Source organism: Mercenaria mercenaria, chromosome 2 (assembly GCF_021730395.1).
Source record: "Mercenaria mercenaria strain notata chromosome 2, MADL_Memer_1, whole genome shotgun sequence".
NCBI lineage: Eukaryota > Metazoa > Mollusca > Bivalvia > Venerida > Veneridae > Mercenaria > Mercenaria mercenaria.
The window spans coordinates 25960513-25984082 of NC_069362.1; the positions used below are offsets into that span (position 1 = coordinate 25960513).

The 23570-nt window shown below is 36.3% G+C and overlaps 1 protein-coding gene across 3 annotated transcripts in view; it reads right to left on the minus strand.

The window, feature by feature from the left end:
* LOC123562041 (delphilin-like) overlaps nt 1–23570 on the minus strand; it is a 112804-nt gene that overhangs the window by 11978 nt on the left and 77256 nt on the right. For 2 of the 3 annotated variants that reach the window (XM_045354696.2, XM_053533080.1), the window contains 6 exons: nt 16686–16757; nt 12453–12512; nt 11839–11966; nt 10433–10501; nt 9099–9185; nt 380–448 (listed from right to left, as the gene is read on the minus strand). In XM_045354696.2, the coding sequence (XP_045210631.2) occupies nt 380–448; nt 9099–9185; nt 10433–10501; nt 11839–11966; nt 12453–12512; nt 16686–16757 (485 nt within the window). The remainder of the gene's footprint in view (nt 1–379; nt 449–9098; nt 9186–10432; nt 10502–11838; nt 11967–12452; nt 12513–16685; nt 16758–23570) is intronic. The other variant, XM_053533076.1, reaches the window with a different exon arrangement.

Below are 23570 nucleotides of genomic sequence, written 5' to 3' on the forward strand. Positions count from 1 at the left end.
ATAGCTCACCCGGAGCACTTTATGCTCAGGTGAACTCCAAAGTTCATACCAGTGAAAGTGACCTTACTTTACACTTATACCAAAACTTTCAACAAAATTCTTTATCACTAAAATGCAACTACTGTTACCTGAATGTTGGGTAAAGGCTCCCAAAACAATAGGGATCATTCACTGACCACAGGCAATCACCATAAAGGTTGAACATTTAACACCCAAATATTGTCTAGTTACTGACTGGGAACTAAATGGTCTACCAAAAGACAGATCGATTGATACTGCCGAAAATAAGCATAACAAAATACACCACATCTCCTCAAAAGGGGACATAATAAAAAATGTAACATTTAGAAACCATAAACATAAGTAAACTTGTACAAACCTCCAGTATCTTTGACAATTTTTTACTGTGCCGTAATTCTAATGAGGCTTTCCTGATATTCTGCATATGCTGAAAAATATATAACTAGAGCTATCATTAAGGTGATTAATACCCCTAATGGTACCTCTGATACGGGAAAAACAAGAGCATCTCAATGCAGAGCAATATATGCCTACAGGTATGACCTTTAACCGCCATGTGTGGCCTTGACCTAGAAGCGAGCCACCCAGAACATGCGCTCTGCATGTCGTCTTGATGTGGTGAACATTTGTGCCAAGTTTCTCAAAAATCCTTCAAGGGGTTCAGGTATGGCCTTTGACTGCTAAGTGTAATTTTGATCTTGACGCAAGCCATCCAAAACATGCGCTCTGCATGTGGTCTTGATGTGGTAAAAATTTGTGCCAAGCTTCTTTAAGATCCTTCAAGCAGTTCAAAAGTTACAGAGCGGACATAAAACAAAGTCATATGACCTTTGACCCCTAAGTATGACCGTGAAGTAAGTCATCATGAACATGTGTTCTGCATGTCGTCTCGATGTGGTGAACATTTGTGTCAAGTTTCTTCGAAATTCTTCAAGGGGTTCAAGAGTTACAGAGCGGGCATGAAATTGCTAACGGACGGACTGACAGACGGACACCGGCGTCATAACATAGTAAGTCCCTTTGGGCATATAATAAAATTTATGATTATAACCTTTGATCTTCAAGTTTGACCTTTATCTTGGACCTGAAAATATTCTGGTGGTTAAAAAGATATGAAGCAAACATGACTCCAAGGTACTTTGACCTTAAAGTATGACCTTGACCTTTGACCTAGTGACCTAGGTTGTATGCTCTGCCCATCACCTTAATAAGGAAAACATTTTGATGCCAGTTTTATGAAATCTTCTCTAAACTATTATAAACTAATCAATTTGACCAACATCTCCGATACTTAACGACTTTGATGTCAAAGCTTTATTACACTAGTGTATTATCATTTTTATGCAATGGCTTAATTACACTTCCGCGACGTCAAACATGTGATAAGACTATATAATAGATAATAAATATGTTGATTTACATTTCTGGAATCTACATTCTGACAGTATTTGTATCCATGAAAATGACAACAAAGTTGTAATTTTAATGATGACTTCCATGAAGAAAACTTCCAGGAGGTTCAAATTTTTCAAATCAGTATAGCATAAAATTAAGGGCACAAACCTATTTGAGCCGCGCCATGAAAAAACCAACATAGTGCATTTGCGACCAGCATGTATCCAGATCAGCCTGCGCATCCACATAGTCTGGTCAGGATCCATGCTGTTTGCTAACGGTTTCTCTAATTGCAATAGGCTTTGAAAGCGAACAGAATGGATCCTGACCAGACTGCATGGATGTGCAGGCTGGTCTGAATTAATGCTGGTCGCAAATGCACTATGTTGGTTTTCTCATGGTGCGGCTCATTTCTGTTTGCCTAATTATCTAAGTATATTCTGATGTTTCGAAAAGTCCAGGTTTCATCAAATTTTACACTGTAGAAAAAAAAAAGATGATCACAATGTGCTGAACTACCTTTAGCACAAAACATATCCATTGTTTCTGCTCTCTCAGGCTACTCCATAAATCCTTATTCACCGACACTAATAATTTTTTCTACAATTTATTATTATTCTAGAAAAATACATGTCAACACAAAACTATAACTACAAAGATCTCTTATAAGATCAACCAGTTGCTGTTAAAAGGAACTTTATTCATTTCAATCTACTCTTTTACTCTATCATTATTGAAATAAATTATCTTGTGAACTAGTTTTAGATAAAATGCTAAACTACATTTTGTATGTTCAAAGATGTTAAATGTAGGGCATAAATCAAACACACCAGTACATATCTAGTTATAGCATACATTTCTAGAAATACATTTTCTGTAGTAGAATAGTCTTTGACCAGAAATGAACTTTCCACGATGTTCTGGTAAGATGTCAAAGAAGTTGCGAAATGTTGATATACAATTTTTCAACGGGTAAATGAAGAGAGCCTCTCCTTAGGTTCTGTCACATGTTTAACTTTCTGTATGAACATGTGACAAAAGTCTTTATTTTCTCTGCCTGTGCTTTATATAAGAGTTTATCAGTCAAAAGCAAGTAGGTAACACTAAGAACAGCATTATGAAGAAAAGTTTGTTACACACCTTTGCAATTTTCTGTGATAACTTTATTTAGCAAAATTTCTCAGTGGAGATAATAAACAAGAGGGCCATGATGGCCCTATATCGCTCACCTGTTATCATTGCACTTGAGGACAAGAAGGTCCTCAGAAAAAATATCTAAGTCCAAAGGACCGGAAAAACAAAGCGAAGAAATTTAACCAAAAAGAAAAAAAAATCTTACAAAGTATAAAAATGTCAAAATACACCTAAAAATTGGAGGTACCATTCATGTTGTACCACAGAAAAGTGGTCTCGGTTTTTCCCTACGGCCAATAATGAAAAAGTTACTAAAAATAAGCTATTTATAGTAACGTAAAAGGGAAGTTATTAAAAAAAGAAAATTATTGTAAGTGAACAAAAGAAGGATCTGCCAAATAAATCTGTTGACATAAATGAAATTTCACATCAGTATCTTCATTAGTTACAGAGATATACCAATTTTAATTTGAAATAAAGGGAGGTAATTTGAAATAAAATCAGTTCATAGTTATCTACCCTGATTGTCTCAGTCTAACTAATAACAATAATAAAATTTCAAATAAGTCCTATAAGTACTTACTGATATTAATCCATTTGGATTACAATCAGGGGAGGTAATCAGATATAAAATAACTCTGGAACCTACGATTGGATCTGATTTGTCATGGAATCCAAGATTTATTGTTGTTGAAGATATTTTGGAAGTTTGTATCAAATAAAACCATAAATGAAGTCTCTATATGGCTGCAAAAGCCAAAATAGCCAATTTTGGACCTTCAAGGGGCCATAACTCTGGAACCCATGATGGAATCTGGCTAGTTGAAGAAAGAAGCAAGATCTTGTGGTGATACAAGTTGTGTGCAACTTTGGTTAAAATCAAATCATAAATGAAGCTGCTATTGTGCAGACAAGGTCAAAATAGTTAATTTTGGCCCTTTCAGGGGCCATAACTCTGGAACCCATTATGGGATCTGGCCGGTTCAAGAAAGGAACTGACATCTTATGGTGACACAAGTTTTGTGCAAGTTTGATTAAATTCAAATCATAAATGAAGCTGCTGTTGTGCAGACAAGGGCAAAATTGCTAATTCTGGCCCTTTCAGGGGCCATCACTCTGGACCCCATCATGGGATCTGGCCAGTTCAAGAAAGGAACCGAGATCTTATGGTGACACAAGTTGTGTGCCAGTTTGGTAAAAATCAAATCATAAATAAAGCTGCTATTGTGCAGACAAGGTCAAAATAGCTAATTTTGGCCCTTTCAGGGGCCATAACTCTGAAACCATAATGGGATCTGGCCAGTTCAAGAAAGGAACCAAGATCTTATGGTGATACAAGTTGTGTGCAAGTTTGGTTAAAATAAAGTCATAAATGAAACCACTATCGTGCAGACAAGAAATTGTTGACGGACGCACGGACGGACTGACGACGGACGAAGGGTGATCACAAAAGCTCACCTTGTCACTATGTGACAGGTGAGCTAAAAAAGGTGTTCCTACAGATTTACATCATGCTAATAGTATATGCTATTCTTGTAGCAAATTTCATGCATATTTTGAAAAGTGGTAATTACAAGGGGAATGGCTAGGATGGGGAAGAAGATAATGAACTTTCAAGATGTATGAAAGTGAGACACTAACAGTCAGGACCCACACACTCTATCTTCTGTCAGGTGTATTGAACTTTCAAGATGTAAGAGACACAGACAATTCGGGTCAGGACCCACACATCCTCTCCTCTGTCAGGCATATTGAACTTTCAAGATGTAAGAGGCACAGACACTTGTGGTCAGGACCCACACACCCTCTCCTCTGTTAGGTGTATTGGATTTTCAAAATCTAAAAGACAAAGACACTTGTGATCAGGACCCATACACTATTATCTTCTGTCAGATGTAATGAACTTTAAAGATGTAAGAGATACCAACAGTTTGGGTCAGGACCCACACACCCTCTCCTCTGTCAGGCATATTGAACTTTCAAGATGTAAGAGACACAGACACTTGCGGTTAAGACCCACACACCCTCTCCTCTGTCAGGTGTATTGAACTTTCAAGATGTAAGAGACATAGACACTTGCAATCAGGACCAATACACCCTCTCCACTTGTCAGACATTAAAGATGTAAGAGACATAGACACTTGCAATCAGGACCCACACACCATCTCCACTTGTCAGGCATTAAAGATGTAAGAGACATAGACACATGCAATCAGGATCCACACACCACCTCCTTTGTCAGGTGTATTGAACTTTCAAGATGTAAGAGACATAGACACTTGCAGTCAGGACCCCCACATTCTCTCCTCTGCCAGGTGTATTGAACTTTCAAGATATAAGAGACATAGACACTTGCAGAGTCAGGACCATCACAACCTCTCCTTTGTCAGGTGTATTGAACTTTCAAGATGTAAGAGACATTGACACTTGCAGTCAGGACCCCCACACTCTCTCCTCTGCCAGGTGTATTGAACTTTCACGATGTAAGAGACATAGACACTTGCAGAGTCAGGACCCACACACCCTCTCCTTTGTCAGGTGTATTGAACTTCCAAGATGTAAGAGACATTGACACTTGCAGTCAGGACCCCCACACTCTCTCCTCTGCCAGGTGTATTGAACTTTCAAGATGTAAGAGACACAGACACTTGCAGTCAGGACCCACACACCATCTCCTTTGTCAGGTGTATTGAATTTCTAAGATGTAAGAGACATTAACACCACACACCTTCTCCTCTGTCAGGTGTATTGAACTTTCAAGATGTAAGAGACATTAACACCACACACTTTCTCCTCTGTCAGGTGTATTGAACTTTCAAGATGTAAGAGACATAAACACCACACACCTTCTCCTCTGTCAGGTGTACTGAACTTTCAAGATGTGAGGATAGACATTAGACACTTGCGTCAGGATCACAACCTTCCCCTCTGTCAGGTGTATGAACTTTCAAGATGTAAGAGACATAGACACTTGTGGTCAGGAACCACACACCTTCTCCTCTGTCAGGTGTATTGAACTTTCAAGATGTAAGAGACATTAACACCACACACCTTCTCCTCTGTCAGGTGTATTGAACTTTCAAGATGTAAGAGACATAGACACTTGCGGTCAGGAACCACACATCCCTCCTCTGTCAGGTGTATTGAACTTTTAAGATGTAAGAGACATAGACACTTGCAGTCAGGACCCACACACCATCTCCTTTGTCAGGTGTATTGAACTTTCAAGATGTAAGAGACATTAACACCACGCGCCTTCTCCTCTGTCAGGTGTATTGAACTTTCAAGATGTAAGAGACATAGACACTTGCGGTCAGGAACCACACACCTTCTCCTCTGTCCGGTGTATTGAACTTTCAAGATGTAAGAGGCATAGACACTTGTGGTCAGGAACCACACATCTTCTCCTCTGTCAGGTGTATTGAACTTTCAAGATGTAAGAGACATAGACACTTGCGGTCAGGAGCCACACACCTTCTCCCCTGTAAGGTGTATTGAACTTTCAAGATGTAGTCAGGACCCACACACCCGCTCCTTTGTCAGGTGTATTGAACTTTCAAGAGGTAAGAGACAGGTGTATTGAACTTTCAAGATGTAGTCAGGACCCACACACCCGCTCCTTTGTCAGGTGTATTGAACTTTCAAGTTAAGGTAAAGACACTGTGCATGTCCAAACACACACCTCTCCTTTGTCAGGTTTGGGTTTGACATCAAGATGTTTCAAGGACATAACACCCGCTCCTTTCTGTCAGGTGTATTGAACTTTCAAGAGGGTAAGACATAGACACTTGCGGTCAGACCACACACCCTTCTCCTCTTGTCAGGTTTGGGTATGAACTTTCAATAGCATCTAGAAACATGAGTAAAGTGCATAGTTGGTTAAAAGTTATCTATGGCAAAGAGATGGGATTCCTGACCCCAAGTGTGTGTGGTATACTATGCTTCGTACAGAAATATGTCAGTCCAATGTATTACTCTCCAACTATACTCATAACTGTGATTCAATTTAAAATGCTAAATGATATTGGCTAACAGTTTGCAGGGGCAGACAAGTACGGGTCCTGACCACAATTGTAACATGATTTGGGCAAAAAGACGTCACTTTGGTGTATGTCACTTATTTCTAGAAATAGTGTCTTTAAGCATGCCAATTTCATTGTGTAAGGCTGCTGTAATTCTATCAACTTGAAAATAAAAGTTTGTTATTTTTTAAAAGATTCATTTTAGTGTCAAGTATGTACAGTTGAATATCGTTACCTCGATATCAGTTAGCTCGATACTCCGGTTAGCATGATGTGTTTCAGTCGGTCCCGATTTTTCCCTATTTATCTTAATGTAATTATTTATCATTACCTCGATATGATTAGTTCGATATTTTGTTTAGCTCGATGAGATTTTTCAGTCCCGTCAACTTACCTGTACTGTTTTTACACCTGGATTCGTCGATATCACAGCTTGTCATAAATATCCATGTTATTTGTAAGGTGTGAAAATCAACCTATTGTTGTCCGGCAATGTATTAATCATATTCAAGTTAGTTTGTATGTATGCTTTGTTTGTTATTTAATCTTTAATCCAATTTAAATGTCAGGAAGTTTGCATTTAATTCCAAATAATTAGTGTTATAAAACACCATGCAAGCAGGAAAGCATTTTTCAAATATAACTAATTTGGATGAAATATTTTCTGTTTGACGGCCCTTACAGAAGCAAGCCTCTGTGGTGTACATGCTGCGTATTTGCTGTGTATATGCCGCGAACACAGTAGTACGCCAGAGGAGTACATTTTACATACACCGCATGCCGCGTACATGCCACGTACTATTTCGACGAGTACACAGTCTGTACGCAGGAGGTCACTAGTACACTTCAAGTACGCAGCACAGACTCTGAAAATTTAAGGAGTACACTGCATGTACGCAGGAGGGACTTGTACAAGAAAATAGTACACTGCATGTACACCGCAGATACTTCGAAATTTATAACACTTATATTTAGTTGCATTAAAGTTGTTTCCCCTTGATGCAGTTACGCCATTTTCTTCAGATGTTTACCAAATTACATGCCTCAAAAATTGATTTATTTCATTGAAAAGTGGATGAAGAAAAGCATACTAATTTATTTGATAACATCAATCTACATTATTTTGGTAAGGGTAAATACTTATTGATGCATGTCACTTATCTTTTTTCTGTTTTTTTCTGTCCAAATGATCAGCATTTGCATAAGAAAGTTGGTGGGGTAAGGAATTTACATTATCACAGCAGTTTCGTCACAAGAGTACACAGCATGTATGCAGCAGAAGTACACAGCATGTACGCCGCAGGACTTGGGCCAGGAGTACACAGCATGTACGTCGCTGGGGTAGTACACCACAGGCTCATTCGCATGTGAAAAGTGTATGTGCCGCGTACATGCTGCGTACTATTTCCCGCATACTAAATTCCTCCAGCGTACATCCTGTGTACTATGTAGTCCACAGCATGTACGCAGCAAGTAGTACGCGGCAGAGCTCATTTGCATGTCAAAAGTGTACTACAAACGTATCGGTGTATGTGCAGTGTATATCCTGCGTACTATTTAAAGCCCTTGATTTCAGTACACATCATGTACGCATCATATACGCTGTATGTACACAACAAGAGTACGCACCAGGCCTTTTTCTTCTGTAAGGGGGAGTAAAATCTGGCATTTATGACTAAGTAACAATATTTAACTAGCAAAGTTTCGTTATTCAAACACAGTCAAAATGACTAATCAACAGGAACGTAACCGCTGCATTCAGACTTGTTTAGGGAAGGAATAAAAATGCTAATGTTTAAATATATATTTTGAAAAATTAAAAGTTGTATGTATTTTATTAGATGTTTTATTTGTAAATAAAATTAAAATCGTATTTATGTTTTATATTATTTCTTTCCCCTTTCAAGCCCTCTAAAAAAAGCATTGGACATAATGACTATATAGATGTCTGACACAAGTACAAAGTAGTCCCAGATAGTCGATATTGTTACGTCGAACTTCGGATACGTCAATGCAATTTTTACAGTCCCTTGAATATCGAGATAACGGTATTCAACTGTATATTAAAATAGATAAATATCAGGGTTGTTTTTTACCATTGCCGGCCCATGAGCCTTATCCTCATAGTATAAAATTTGAAGGACTCATTAACTATGGTAAATCTGTATCCTTAAGATTTTGCCGATCGACCTCACCCAAGTTTTCATAATGGGTGTCTATAGGAAAATCAAAATTTTTATAACATTTTTGAGAACAAAAATCTTTCTCACAGTCGTAAAGAAACATTTGGCCCATAATATGGTTAAATAAAATGAATAGGTTTGTGTATTTCCTTTTAAGATATTGGCACATAATATTAAAGAGATCTGCACATTGTACACTAATTGGTATCATTTAACATGTAAATCACTTCTTCCTGTTTCTTTCTGTCATCTGCAAAAACCATGGATCTATTTTTGAGAAAAAATACTTGAATATCCCTAAAGAGTCTACAAGAATATGAAAAACAAACCAATACATGTTCACCTCTTTCATTTCAGTGATTTTTTCTTGGAAATTTCCTTTGAATACCAGAGCCTTCAACCTTTGTTCATATCCGGGTACTCGACTCATCTGCGAAGAAAGAAAACGCCATTAAGTATTCAGCTTTTCAAAACCAGTATTATGGCAGCACATTTTTGCAATGAGATAATTAGGAAGCTTTCACGATATTACTGTAAACTTTCTGCAATAAATTTCTGTGCAGTATGTTTTCAGATTTTACTGAACTGTGGTGGCATATTTCAGCCACTAGTTAGACTAGATGCCCACGGGCAGCAATACACCAAGTTTTGACCTTTTACCTCTACTTTTAGGTAGGGGTCTGGGAGTTGCACGCGACAGTCTGTCTCATTAAAAAAATTGCTGTACGCATTGCAAAGTTACAGCCCGGACAAGCTCTAAAATGACCTTTGACCTTCCAAGTGTGACCTTGACCTTTGAGACAGGGACCCCAGGTTTGCGCATAACACTCCTTCTCATAGAGGTGAACATTTACGCCAAAGAAAAAAAGATTGCTCCATACTTATCAATGTTATGGCCTGGATAAGCTTTAAAATGACCTTTGACCCCTAAATGTGACCTTGACCTTTGAGATATGAACCTGTGGTACGCACATGACACTATGTCTTATTGAGTTAAACATTTATGCCAAATATAAACAAGATTCCTCAATGCATGTCAAAGTTATGGTCCGGACAAACAAATTCGGACAGGCGCACATACACCGAACAGCCATTTGGACAACAATGTCTTCGCATCTGCAAGCCAGCTTGACAAAAAGTGTCTATCATGATAATATTGTGAACTTGCAATATTGGAAATCCAAAATATACAGAAGACGAATGTGAATGTGTCGTTTTCAGATCTTCGTTAAGAAGATCAAGTACTTCATTCAGTTCCTTTTTATTTCATATAAACAATTAAATCTTGAGACCTTATTTTCAGTACTTTAGAGCAATTCAATCATATGAAAACCATAAATACCCAGTTAATATAACATACCTTCTTACCAATGATAAAAATATATTGAGATGTTATGTTACATATAAGAAAAAAGAACACCTTCTGAAAATACTGCCATGAAATTTGCTGTTTAGTAATTACGAGTATGGAGACATTTTCTCAATGAATGCAACTAAACCCTGGCAATTCACAATGGAAGTGGTCTATTTCTTTTCTCAATATAACAAGCAATAAAACTAAGCCAAAAATAAAACTGCCACATCCTTATATGCCTAAGTATACCATATTTTATCAACAACAAGGAACTACATTTTTTTCAGAAAACGTGACAAATTTCCAAAGGCTTTTTGAAATACCTCATATGTGAATCTGTCAGAAGCACTCAGTTCTTCAATATCTCCATTGTACGAGTCCAGCTGCTCCATCTGTGAATATATAACTCTAGTCCATATATAGATATATAAATGGAGACAACTGCTAAATACATTTGTGACTGTTGTATATATGGTAACTTATCTTCTTTTCAACATAAATAATGATATCTTGACATTCATTTAAGAAATAATAAATCTGTTCCTATATTTTATCAGTTAATAAAATATGGGCAGGAGTTTGGATGCGTAATAATTAAATCACGAGTGCGTAGCACGTGTGATTTAATTATTCGCATCCAAACGACTGCCCATGTTTTATTAATTGATAAAATTATTGGAACATATTTATTATTTCGATTCTAACAACGCAAATAATTCGCATTTTACAGTACTACATTTTCAGCGTAATACGTCATTCGGGTCATATGCTGTTACAATTTACCCCCTATGGTTAGAAAGTGTTGCATAGCCAATGGAACGTATAGATATTTGTTTCTTTTTTATCAGAATTTTGAGAAGTATTTATAAATTAGTAATCTAACAGCTCGCAAACTAATTATGAACAGAATCATCAAATTAGGCGAGTTGACCCTGTGTTACGAGTGACGAACTTAACTTTTATATGACGTCACATCATTATGACGTCATACTTTATGTCATACATTTATGACGTCACTGCTGAATCATAATTGAGCTAATTGAATTCGCTCGTAGAGATCAGAACGTGTTTTACGGACCTACACATAAGTCAGTATGACTTTTTATTATATTTATGTTTTTGAAATGCTGTTTTCAACCGTTTGGCCCTGAAATAATTCGTATGTAATGGAACTGAAGTAGAATCTCTTATGTTACAATCATAGGGGATGAAATGTAACAGCCAACCATATTTTATCGTAGATTCATGTATAGGCGATTTCGCTGTTTATATAGCAATTGCTGCGGATCGTGTTAGAATATACAATACAAGATGAATCAATTTAAAGCCACGTGTCTTAGATTAATCCCTGCAAGCATTGAAAAGATACATCTGCACTGAGTTGTAAGATCAGTACAGAGTGGTAAGAAAATGATCCTGTACACCACCTCTGCCTTTGCATACTACAAGCTCTTATATTATAAAGTGCCAATAAAATTTACTTTTATGACAAACATGAGCTTTTGATATATCATCCTATCAGTCTGAAACTAGTATTTTTGCCTCTTATTTTTATACTTTTATAAAAGTTTACCATTTGTCTATTTGGTATTTAATGCATGGATGTATCTTTAATAAAGTTTTCCTCTTGTTTATTTTGCAGCATAATGCATGGATGTATCTTTAATAAAGTTTTCCTCTTGTATATTTAGTACATAATGCATAGAAGTATCGTTTTATAAAAGTTTACCTCTTCTTTATTAGGTGCAAAGGCAAGCAGTTGTCTCAGTAGTTCTGGGGTAAGAACCTCTTCATCCAGCATGTATAGTGCATGTCGTACCTCACTCAGTGTCAATCTCAGGTGACCCAGGAGTATAGCTGCAAGTAATAAATATTAGGTAATACATCTGAATGGTGTCAGGTGAAGTCACAAAATTATGCTAGGGTTTGTTTACACTAACAGGATTTACTTGAAATATTCACCATGTTCTGATGACTCCAAAATTGTATCCTTTGAAATGCATTACAGCTATGCAAAAGAAATACAGAGCTTTTTACAGACTTCTAGAATTATGGGTAAACTAAAATTCCCTGTCCCAGCTCATCCATAAGAAAGTGGTGTAATAATGTACATCCCTATCCTAACATATTTAGTTCATAGAGTCACCACACAAAGTTAAAGACGCGTGTTCACATTATTGTAGAAAATATAGGTACAGTAATAAGGATGCATAAATACCACTCTTAACCAATCTATATTGTAAGATTCATAAATTTACCATAGAAACTAGATTGCTCTTCACACTGATAGTATGACTCATACATTTCCCATACTTATTTAACATAGAAATTTACAGTACTTACATATATTGTAGGATTTCTTTGGATTTAGTATACAAATTTTACTCTTCTTTTCAGGAAGCTCTGAAAGAAATTATTTGTCCATATTAAAGGCTCAAGTATTATGTTAATTGTGTGTTCCGACTGATGAAATATTATTCACACAGTATCTGTAACTGAGGCAATAAATATGAGTGTCTGAATCCTGTTTACTTTCAAACAGAAACTATTCACATTTTTAAGAAATTATATGAGCCGCGCCATGAGAAAACCAACATAGTGGCTTTGCGACCAGCATGGATCCAGACCAGCCTGTGCATCTGCGCAGTCTGGTCAGGATCCATGCTGTTCGCCTTCAAAGCCTATTGCAATTAGAGAAACTGTTAGCGAACAGCATAGATCCTGACCAGACTGCGTGGATGCGCAGGCTGGTCTGGATCCATGCTGGTCGCAAAACCACTATGTTGGTTTTCTCATGGCGCGGCTCATATTTAGAACTGATCAAAAGTGATTAAACATCTAACCTAAGCTGTACACGGAAAAAAAAACCCTTCTATAATAACAATGTATATTCATTTATGCAGTAATGAAAATTAAAATATTAATCAAATTTAGCAGTGCATGTTATCTTAGTAGAACAATGTGACAATGCAGTAAAAATATATCATGCCAGGAACACCAACACTAAATGAAACCTGACCCAATGTTAACATGAATGCAAGGAACACCACCACTAAATGAAACCTGACCCAATGTTAACATGAATGCCAGGAACACCAACACTAAATGAAACCTGACCCAATGTTAACATGACATGTCTGAATATATGCAGGCAGCATTTCACTATTTATTCACTATTTTGTCATGCCTTAAATATTCATTTTTCTGAATCATGAAAATGGAATCATAAATAAACCTAGTTGTCCCTGAGAATAATGGCAGAAAGAATACAACATGAGGTACTATAACGGCCTTTCTCTGCATCTCGCTTGGTTATTAGTTTCTGTCATTATTCTCACCAGGGTTTTGATGTAAACTGATCTTGCATTGCAACATTTATGAACAGCAAAATGTATTTTGCTGATTTACATTTTGCCGATTTCTAAAAGAATTTTCAAGCAAAAGAGCTCATAACTAGTATTATTAGAATTTGGAACATGGCACACACTTTGTGAATTAGATGTTTCATGGCAATATTGGCTTTTCCTCAAAGACAAGAAAATCTACGTGGAATACACTTTCAATTAGGAGTATCAAATTGTCACAACATACTGCTTTGACTTTTAAAATACTCTACTTATTAGGAAGACTATATTGTCTGTATATTCAGTTTTAACTTATTCAAGGGCCACAACTCCAGAGCAACAAAGACTACCGGTATCCTGATAGTTAGCGAACTTGGCAGATATAATATCCCATTAAGTATGGTGAACACTGAATCTGCTGAAATTATTAAGCCGATAATGTCAACTATTGCAATTTTAAGTAATTCAAGGGTCACAACTCAATAATGACTTGGACTATCTGGATGTTTTTCAAATTTATCCAAGATATTATTCATATAAATACTATGTCCAAGTTTGTTCACTGCATAAAAACTACTCAAGTAAAAGACCTAAAATTGTCAGTTTTTACATTTTTTAGTAATTCAATTATTATTATTATAATTATTATTATACCAGATTTATATAGTGCCCTTTTCATGATCAATTTCACGTTCAAAGGTGCTTTACATAGTTCAATGCAGCCACACAGGGCGCATAATTCATCCTCTACTAGTACAGACACAGAGCGATCTGACCAGAGGGACAGAGTGAGACAAAGCCCCCATGACAGAGAGAACAGAAATCAGATACAGGCTTGTCCGGCTAACTTAGCCTAGCTCGTTGCGAATAGACAGCCTGGTTCTTTAACGTGCCCAGTGTATTGCACTGATACACGCAAGGATTGCCTGGGTTCCTGACCAATACACCTCTAGCTGTTGGGTGGGGGGGGGGGGGGGCACTGAAAAGCGTTTCTGAAAATTCACGAGTAGCTGCCGGGGATCAAACCCCTGACCTCAGGATTGGAAGGCCAGTGTGCAAACCACTGAGCTATCCATCCACCTCAATGACCATAACTCCACACTCACTGTGGCAATCCAGATGGTTTTCTATTATGCCCATAAACATTGTGATCAAGTTTAGTAAATATTAGATTAGAACTACTCAAGTTAGAACAGACCCTGTAAATTTTTGCAGTTTAAGGGCCATAACTCCAGTGACTTTGATTATTCAGCTGATTATCAAACCTGGGCATAATATTATGCCAAAAAATACTGTGACCAGTTTAGTGAACACATGATAAGAACCGTTCAAGTTACGAGAGCAGACGCTGTCAATTTTCCCAATTTTGAGTAATTTTAAGGGCCATAATTACACAGGAGGCTTGAAGAATCCAGCTGTCCATCAAACTAAAAAAATGGCCGAGATATTATGCCCACTGTTACCTAGTATTGAGAACACTGAATAATCAAAGCCTTGAGATGTCTGGTGGTTGCGGGTTTTGCCCGAGTTATTTTCATTTTAAATGCCAATCTATAAAATAGATGTATAAGAAACAAATACTAATGTGCCTCATATCTAAGATTAACTCTGCCTGACCTTACATGAACAGCTGGAAGTCAGTGATGTAACCATGGGCTGGAATACCTAATCATTGACAGATCTTATATAATCTAAATGGCCAGTGTGAATGGATAGATGATGAATAAGAACTGCTTGATCATTGATAATTCATCCCCATTGTTCATGAATGGGACTACTTTGTATAGCACATGAACATCCTTTGAATGTGTGATTTGGAATCAAATAAAGATGCTACATGATTGTCAGAAATACACTTAACTTTGGTAGCGGATAAACCTGCAAACAAAAATTGCTCAAGTTAGAGAGCCGACCACTTTTGTGAATGCTGCTCGCTGGCTGCAGATGATCCCATAACACGTCTCATTTCACAAGTGTAGTTAAAACAATCTTTACATGTTTAAGACGCTCGCTACAGTTTCGTATTTTTTTTCTCAATAACAGATTTTGATGAAATGTTTTGTATTAAAAGATCATGTTAAGATGTATTGAAAAATGAAATAAAAATACTAGGTCACCTGCTTTGTTTCAATTTAATTTGCCCTAGATATGGTGCTATTTTAAACATTTTTCAAAATTTCTGTCATCCTAAAATATCTTTCAGTAAAGTACAATAATCAGCATAAATTTGATTATCTAAGCATTTTTATACGGAAAACAATAATCTATTGAAACATGCTCAGAAAAATCATAAGAACATGATTTTGTAAAGAAGGAATACTTGTTCAGCAGACCAAGGGCTAATTTTGCATATTTTGTCAGTTTTAAGTTGTACTTCTGCTATTTTATTCGAGTTTCACATAATAGAATTTAATCAAACTCTGCACATACCTTTGGTTATGTCTACCTTATCTAAAACAAAAAGAAAATTGATAGGTCACCATATTAGATTTCACTTAAATCAAATTACAAAGAGGTGGGGTGTGGTGGGCATTTATACAACGCAGGTTGGTACAAAATACTCTTTCAGTGTTTGAGCAAATGACTTAGAAATATATATATAAAATTATCAAACGGCAGATTTCTTAATACGCGGATTTTAAGGTGTTTCTGAAGCATTTTGATGGCATAGAACGATGAAAGTTTCCGCCCTTTTCTTAACAAAACCTGTAGTTTACAAATGTACGGTACGGGATTAGAAACAGCTGTGACTCAATGCAGAATTTGAACGCTGGTAATAAATAACAGACTCCAGTATATGTCAGATTGAAGCAATTTGAACTAAAAGTACTTTAAATGTATATATTTTAGCCATGGTGATACTTACCCTAACCTTTAGTCAGTATATTAAACATATTGTACATTAAATGCATGCGAACATACAATAATTTGCCGTACGCGACATTAGATAATCACTTCCGGGCATGCGCAGAAAACCGCACCAAGTCTGCAGTGAGCTACATCGAAACCAAATTGGCACGGTGTTGGGGTAAATATCGACCTGTCAGGAAAAACTGTAGCGAGTGCCTTTAATACTTAGTTAACAATATACATTTGTATATGATGCATTATTCCAGACTGGTAGGGTATTAGTATGTATGTAGACTATTATTATAATCAAGCAGGCTATTTTGTTAAAAATCAAGCAGGGATTAATATTCTACACCAACCCAGAATTCTATGTAAAATATACTTTTGAGAGCTGACATTCTATGTTTAACACATGTACAAAGTGCTGTCCCTGTGTCACACATGGAAACCGAACCTAAAGCAAACATTTCATATAAATATTAACCTGCTATTTTGTAACAGAAAATGCAAGAAAAGAAATATAATCATGTAATACAGTCAAATACCGTTACCTAGATATTCAAGAGACTGCAAAAATTGCATCGACGTAACGATACCCAGGGCTCACGCTGTCAGTCGCCATTATCGCCATTTGCGATTATTTTATTTAAATGGCGAATATTTTTTCATTTTGGTGACAGGAACTGGCGATTATTTTATTTAATAGCTGTATAAACAATTATGCCAAGTGAGACAGTAACCCGCGGTCTGCTAGTGTAGAAAATCGATAGAGCAGACTGTTTATTACCTGGTGTATTCCAAACACGTGTCAACTATGCCGATACAAAGAAGTATAAAATACACAGAATGGCAACTGGCTGTAATCTTGGTGAGCTCGTGTCAGAGCTTGATTCGGCGTTATCTTACAAAAACAAATATCGGCGAGCATGAAGTTACAATTTGTACCTTGAAAAATACATTTAAAATACATGTTAGCTTCTAAAACAAAATTAGTTTAATTTGAAATGGTCTTAAGACACGAAATACACGTTTTTTTTGCCATCAAAAGAAGCGTGGTCATACGGTGATAATTATTTTACCGATGAATAAATGCTTTCGCATACAAAATGGCGCGTGGAGAAAGCGCCACTTTGGTAAACGAGATCTCGTTTTTTTGTCACGGGAGGTTGGCGAGATTTGCTCTATCTGCCTTTCAAGTAGCCAATCTATTTATTTTTATAGCTCTTTGGCTGATAACATTGCCTTAGGGGCGGTAGGATGCAGACGACAAACCGATTATAACCAGAAGCTAATCTTATTTTTCTAGCTGTCAATCAGATTGAACTGGCAGGCTACTTTTTTGGAACATTTTAAAACGCCACCGCAAATTTTCTTCAACTCTATTTTCGGCAGATGACAATTAAACTGATTTGTACGGGCAGTTTCCTGATGAAAAATTAAATTGCCATCTATAGTTACTGCAAATTTAATTATCTTTAAAAACAAAGTATAAACTGACCTTACTGTTGACAATTTCAAAATATCTTTAATCAGGATCTAGGTTAGATCTATATGTGTTTTTAATCTGAAATGAAATTGTTCGAAGCGAAAATAAACTTCCAGATGACTCTCCCACCATCGTTTGTACAGAAGAATGGCAACATAAATCTTAAAAGATACTTAGTCTTTGGAGTATTATCTGGCTTCCAATATATAATACTAGATAATATAGTTAGTAACTATAAATATATTTAATCTCTATATTAGATCCTAAAGTGAATACATAAAGTCGTCTTCGCCCATGTTACACAGAAAATGTATTACTTTTTACTAGGATTATAATAAAAAGTATATAAATACCTAAATTGAAATCTAAAATGGATTTCTAATACGACTAACCTGGAATTTAAGGAAAAATCAGTACAAGTAAAAAAGGTTACTTCCCTTTGCTCTAAGCCATCAGATGAGATAAGTGAAAATACATCAATAACCTTTAATTTAGTAAAGGGACACAATTCAAGAAAAATATGTCAGATTATGCATCCTTGTGTCACATGTGTGGGTGATGAGTGGAACATCTATTTAGCTGAATCAAATCCATTCGTAGTAACTGAATATAGTGAAATACATCAAATTACCTAAATTTAGTAAAAGGGCATAATTCATGAAATTGTGTCAGAGTTATCATCTTTTGTCAATGTTGGTGATAGGTGGAAATCTATTAGTTGCATCAATTATTTTGTAAAATGGATAAGTGAATACATCAAAATCAACCTAAATTTAAGTAAAAGGACTAATTCATAAATTAGTTTAGAGTTAAGCACCTTATGTCACAACTGGGTGATGAGTGGAACAACTATTTTAAGTTTGAATCAAATCCATTTTAATACTGAGATATCAGTGAAAACACAAAATTAAACTAAATTCTAAGTAATAGGGGACATAATCAGAAACTGTGTCAGAGTAATGCCCTATTCACATATGTGGCAATGATGGGGTATGAATGGAACATCTTTTAAGTTGAATCAAATCCAATCGTGTAACTGAGATTAGAGGTGAAATTATCAAAACAACTTAAATTCTAAGTAAAAAGGGCGAATTCATAAAAATTGTGTCAGAGTTATGCACTTTAGTCACATGATGTGGGTTGATGGGTGGACATCTATTTAAGTCTGAATCAAATCCATTCAGTATAATGAGATTAGTGAAAATCACAAATTAACCTTATTCTAAGTAAAAGGATAATCATGAAACTTGTGTCAGAGTTATGACCTTTTGTCATTGTGGATATTAGGTGAACATGTATTTTAAGTTTGAATCAAATCATTTGTAATAAATGAGAAAGATTCGAACGACGGGTCGGACGGGACACGACAAATGATCTATAACCCCAAATGTTTGGTGTGGATAAAATTCTCTTTTTGTCGAATTTTCAGAATTTGTAAAAGAACGCGAATTTGTTGGAAATATTACAAGCCAGAAAATTTTTTTATGTAACTTAAATTTTTACCCAATTAGAAATTCTGCTAAAAATTGTTTTTTTGCACATAATAAAAAAATATCGGGAAACCTCTGTTCTATTTTTAGAACTGGCAATTAAAGAAATCAACAATAATTTGCTTGATTCTGTAATTAGCGTAGGTAAATTACTAAAACTTAAAATAGTTATTTTTATGAATTAAGCATCAAATTGTTGACAAAGCTGTAATTCAATATGTTGCATAGTCCAAATATCACGTATTTTCGCGTCCGGATTGTTTGTACTTTTGGCATGTAAGTGCAGTTATGGTCAAGAATCATGTTAAACACTTTTGATATGTATAAAGAAAAAGGTTATATGATAGTACTTCAAGATTCCATTGTGTGCAGTGTGCATATTGTTTGCATGAATGGTAATTGAGCAATTGCCCATCCATAAGTAGTCACTATCACTTCAGCTGCCTTACACAAACTAGTATTGTCCGTAAATTGCCTTCAAATCATCAGGATATAGCATTAACAATTTGGTGGGGACCCACCCAATAATTGGAGAATTTTCTGATCTGATTCACACCACTTTAGGGCATACTGCTTTTAAAGCATTGAAATATATGTGTTAACTTATCATTTTTATCTGTTACAAAATGCACGCAAAGATCCGCATCAATTATGCAATTATTTTTCATAGGTTAAAATAAGTGGCTATTATTTTTTGAGGCCATGTGAGCCTGGATATCTATATCTGGGACTACATTTGTATCTGTTTGACGTCTATATGTCATTATATCACATGCTCTTCAGTGCGTTTACAAGGGAAAGAATATGATTATCGTAAATATGCTTATTTATTGACACTAAAACATCTGTATCATAGTTCATACTACATACAAAAGACTTTTTAATTTTTAAAATATACATGTAAACTCGCATTTTTGATATTTTTCATTGAATATGACGCTGCACATCAATTCTTATATATTAGTCATCATAGCACACTTTATTTTCTTTTTATTTAATTTTTTACTGACATTTATTTTCTTTTTTTCATGCTGTTATGAGTATCCTGGTAAATTCTGTCAAACGCTTGGCGGTGAACTGTCCTTTTCCTCAATTTTAAATGAAGTTCATTTGATAGGTATGAAAATTCTGGCGGGGTTTTCGTAGTTCCTATTAAATCGTAATGTATTCTACCCTTACAAAGCAAGCTCTGTGGCGTACATATGAGTATTTGCTTGTAATATGCGCGAACCCAGTGTCGCCGGGATACATTTTACATACACGCATGGCGTAATGCGCGTACTATTTCGACGAGAAACATGCTGTACACAGTACTAGTATCACTTCAAGGGACGAGCACAGACTTCTGAAAATTAAAGGAGTAATTCATGTACGCAGAGGACTGTACAAGAAATAGTACACTGCATGTAACGCAGATACTTTGAAATTTGTGCAGTATCACTTCATTATACGCGGAAGACTTGTACATTTCTTTTGGCATTAACTAGTTTTTTTTATAAGTAAGTCTGAAGAAAACTTCATAACAGGGAGACTGTTCATTCTTTGTGTTATATTGAATATTTTAAGAAAAGTTTGAAGTAACTTCATGAAAGATATGTACTTTTATTTTGGAAGCAAGAACTTGATTCGTACTTTTATCTTAATGCTACAGATCGGTATCTGAACAATGAAAATTGGCCAACCATTTCATGTTCATTGTGAAGCTTATCTATGATTTCTGAGCTGCCCTTGCATGCAGTGTAAAAATATATTCTTTTTATTTTGAATTAATCCTGGAGCTTTCTAACTTGATAATTGAAAAGCTTATTTGACTGTTGCACTACATTTTGGAGTACATGTATTACCAAGATAATGCCTCACACGCCCAATTGAGATAGAATTAATAGCTCTCATGTTATTTGATACTCTTAGCAAACACTCTATCATGTTTTATTAATCTTTAAATGCTCATAGTACTCATTAAGACCTCACCAATTAAAATTGTTCATAGGATTTGCGTTCTATATTTCAGAGTTTTTGGCTAATTGGCTGCCCATGGAAAAAATCAAACCAAAATTTTTTGGTGCGACTACTTTTTACGACGTTAAAAGTGTTATATGCTATATAATTCCAGTCCTAGTTGTTCTCAGATGATTTTAATCAAAAAATATATACTAACGCAACATGATCTTAATAAATCATAACACTAATTATTGCATTAAATTGTTTCCCTTGATGCAGTTACGCCACTTTTCTTCAAATGTTTACAAATTACATGCTACAAGAATTGATTTATTTCATTGAAAAGTGGATGAAGAAAAGCATACTAATTTATTTGATAACATCAATCTACATTATTTTGGTAAGGGTAAATACTTATTGATGCATGTCACTTATCTTTTTTCTTTTTTTTTTCTGTCATAATGATCAGCATTTGCATACGAAAGTTGGTGGGGTAAGGAATTTACATTATCACAGCAGTTTCGCCACAAGAGTACACAGCATGTATGCAGCAGGTACCGATAGCCGCAGAGGCGGAGTACACGCTGTATGCCGCAGGAGTACACAGCATGTACGCTGCAGGAGTACACAGCATGTACGCCGCAGGGGTACACAACATGTACACCGCAGGGGTAGTACACCGCAGGCTCATTTGCATGTGAAAAGTGTATGTGCCGCGTACATGCTGCGTGCTATTTCCCGCATACTAAATTCCTCCAGCGTACATCCTGTGTAATATGTAGTCCACAGCATGTACGCAGCAAGTAGTACGCGACAGAGCTCATTTGCATGTCAAAAGTGTACTACAAACGTACTATTGGTGTATGTGCGGTGTATATCCTGCGTACTATTTAAAGCCCTTGATTTCAGTACACATCATGTACGCATCATATACGCTGTATGTACACAGCGAGAGTTCGCAGCAGACCTTTTTCTTCTGTAAGGGTAGTGAGTCTTTCAATTTTTTCATTGTTGGTGGTACAATTTCCATCTGAGTCACGCTGTTTTCATCTTCGTCGTCACTTTCCTCTTTTACCTCTGTTTTTCTTGCGCTGATGATGTCTTCAATGATGGATTCGTCATTGACAGATTCAGATGTAGGAACATGGTCGTCAATAGCAGCGTAACTCAAAAGAGTTACACCACCACACAGCAGAAGACCTAACGGCACATCGTCATCAGGGTCAGAGTTTGAGTCACAGTAGTCAGCAGTTTCTGGTACATTCGGAACAAAACTGGCCCGACGGAAGCAGTTGGCAATTGTTGTTTGTTTAACATTGACCCAGGCTGATGCAATAGCCGCATTGCATCGAGAACAGACAGAACAAACATTTTTTTCTCATCAACACAATTGGACTGCCGCTGCATTACTAAATTTCTGTATTGTGCTTTAAGTGACTGAATAACCTCTTGGTCCATTGGTTGTGTGACACTGGTTGTGTTTGGAGGCAGAAAAACTATCCACTATGAGCACCACTTTTCGTGTTTTTCTATGCATTTTGCGATCGAATTTCGGAAACCCAGTCTGAAAATATTTCAGATACCATCCATGCCTTTTTGTTGGCTTTATAATCAGTTGGCAACTTTTTGACATTTTTGAAGCACCGTGGCTTTGCTGACTTGCCAATAATGAGCAGCTTTACTTTTTCGGAACCGGACATGTTTGCGCACACCATAACAGTCAGATGCTCTTCGCTCTGTTTACCCCCGTGACAATCTACATTTTTAAATTCTAACGTTTTATCACTCCATGCACTGTAAAACAAGCCAGTTTCGTCGGCATCAAAGATATTTTCAAGACTGTATTCTCTTAGGATTGAGCTCAGACGATCGTTCCACTCGTGAACTCTATCAGAAGTAAGGTCAACAGACTTCGACTCCCCACAGACCTTTTTTAAATGTGATCCCATGTCTCTCCTTGAATTGTTCTAGCCAGCCTGTAGAGCAATTAAAATCAGTCATACCTAATGCACAGGCAAATTCATTTGCTTTATGTATCAGGAATGGCCCAGATACTGGGACATTTTCATTTCTTGCATTTTTGAACCATTTAATACTGCCTCCTCTACCTCCGGAAACTTAGTATTATGACTTCGCTTACGTTGTGGACCATATTCACCATTTAGGTAGCTTTCCTTTATATCAGCTGCTTTTTTCAACGTTGATAGTGTGTTCTGAGGAACACCAATGTCAGCGGCAATTTTTGTGTTTGAAGATTTTCCTTCTTCAACGGCTATTATTGCTTTGTATTTCGTCTCAAGTGCATACTTTCCCAGTTTTCTTTTTACTGATTTAATTCTTACTGCATTGA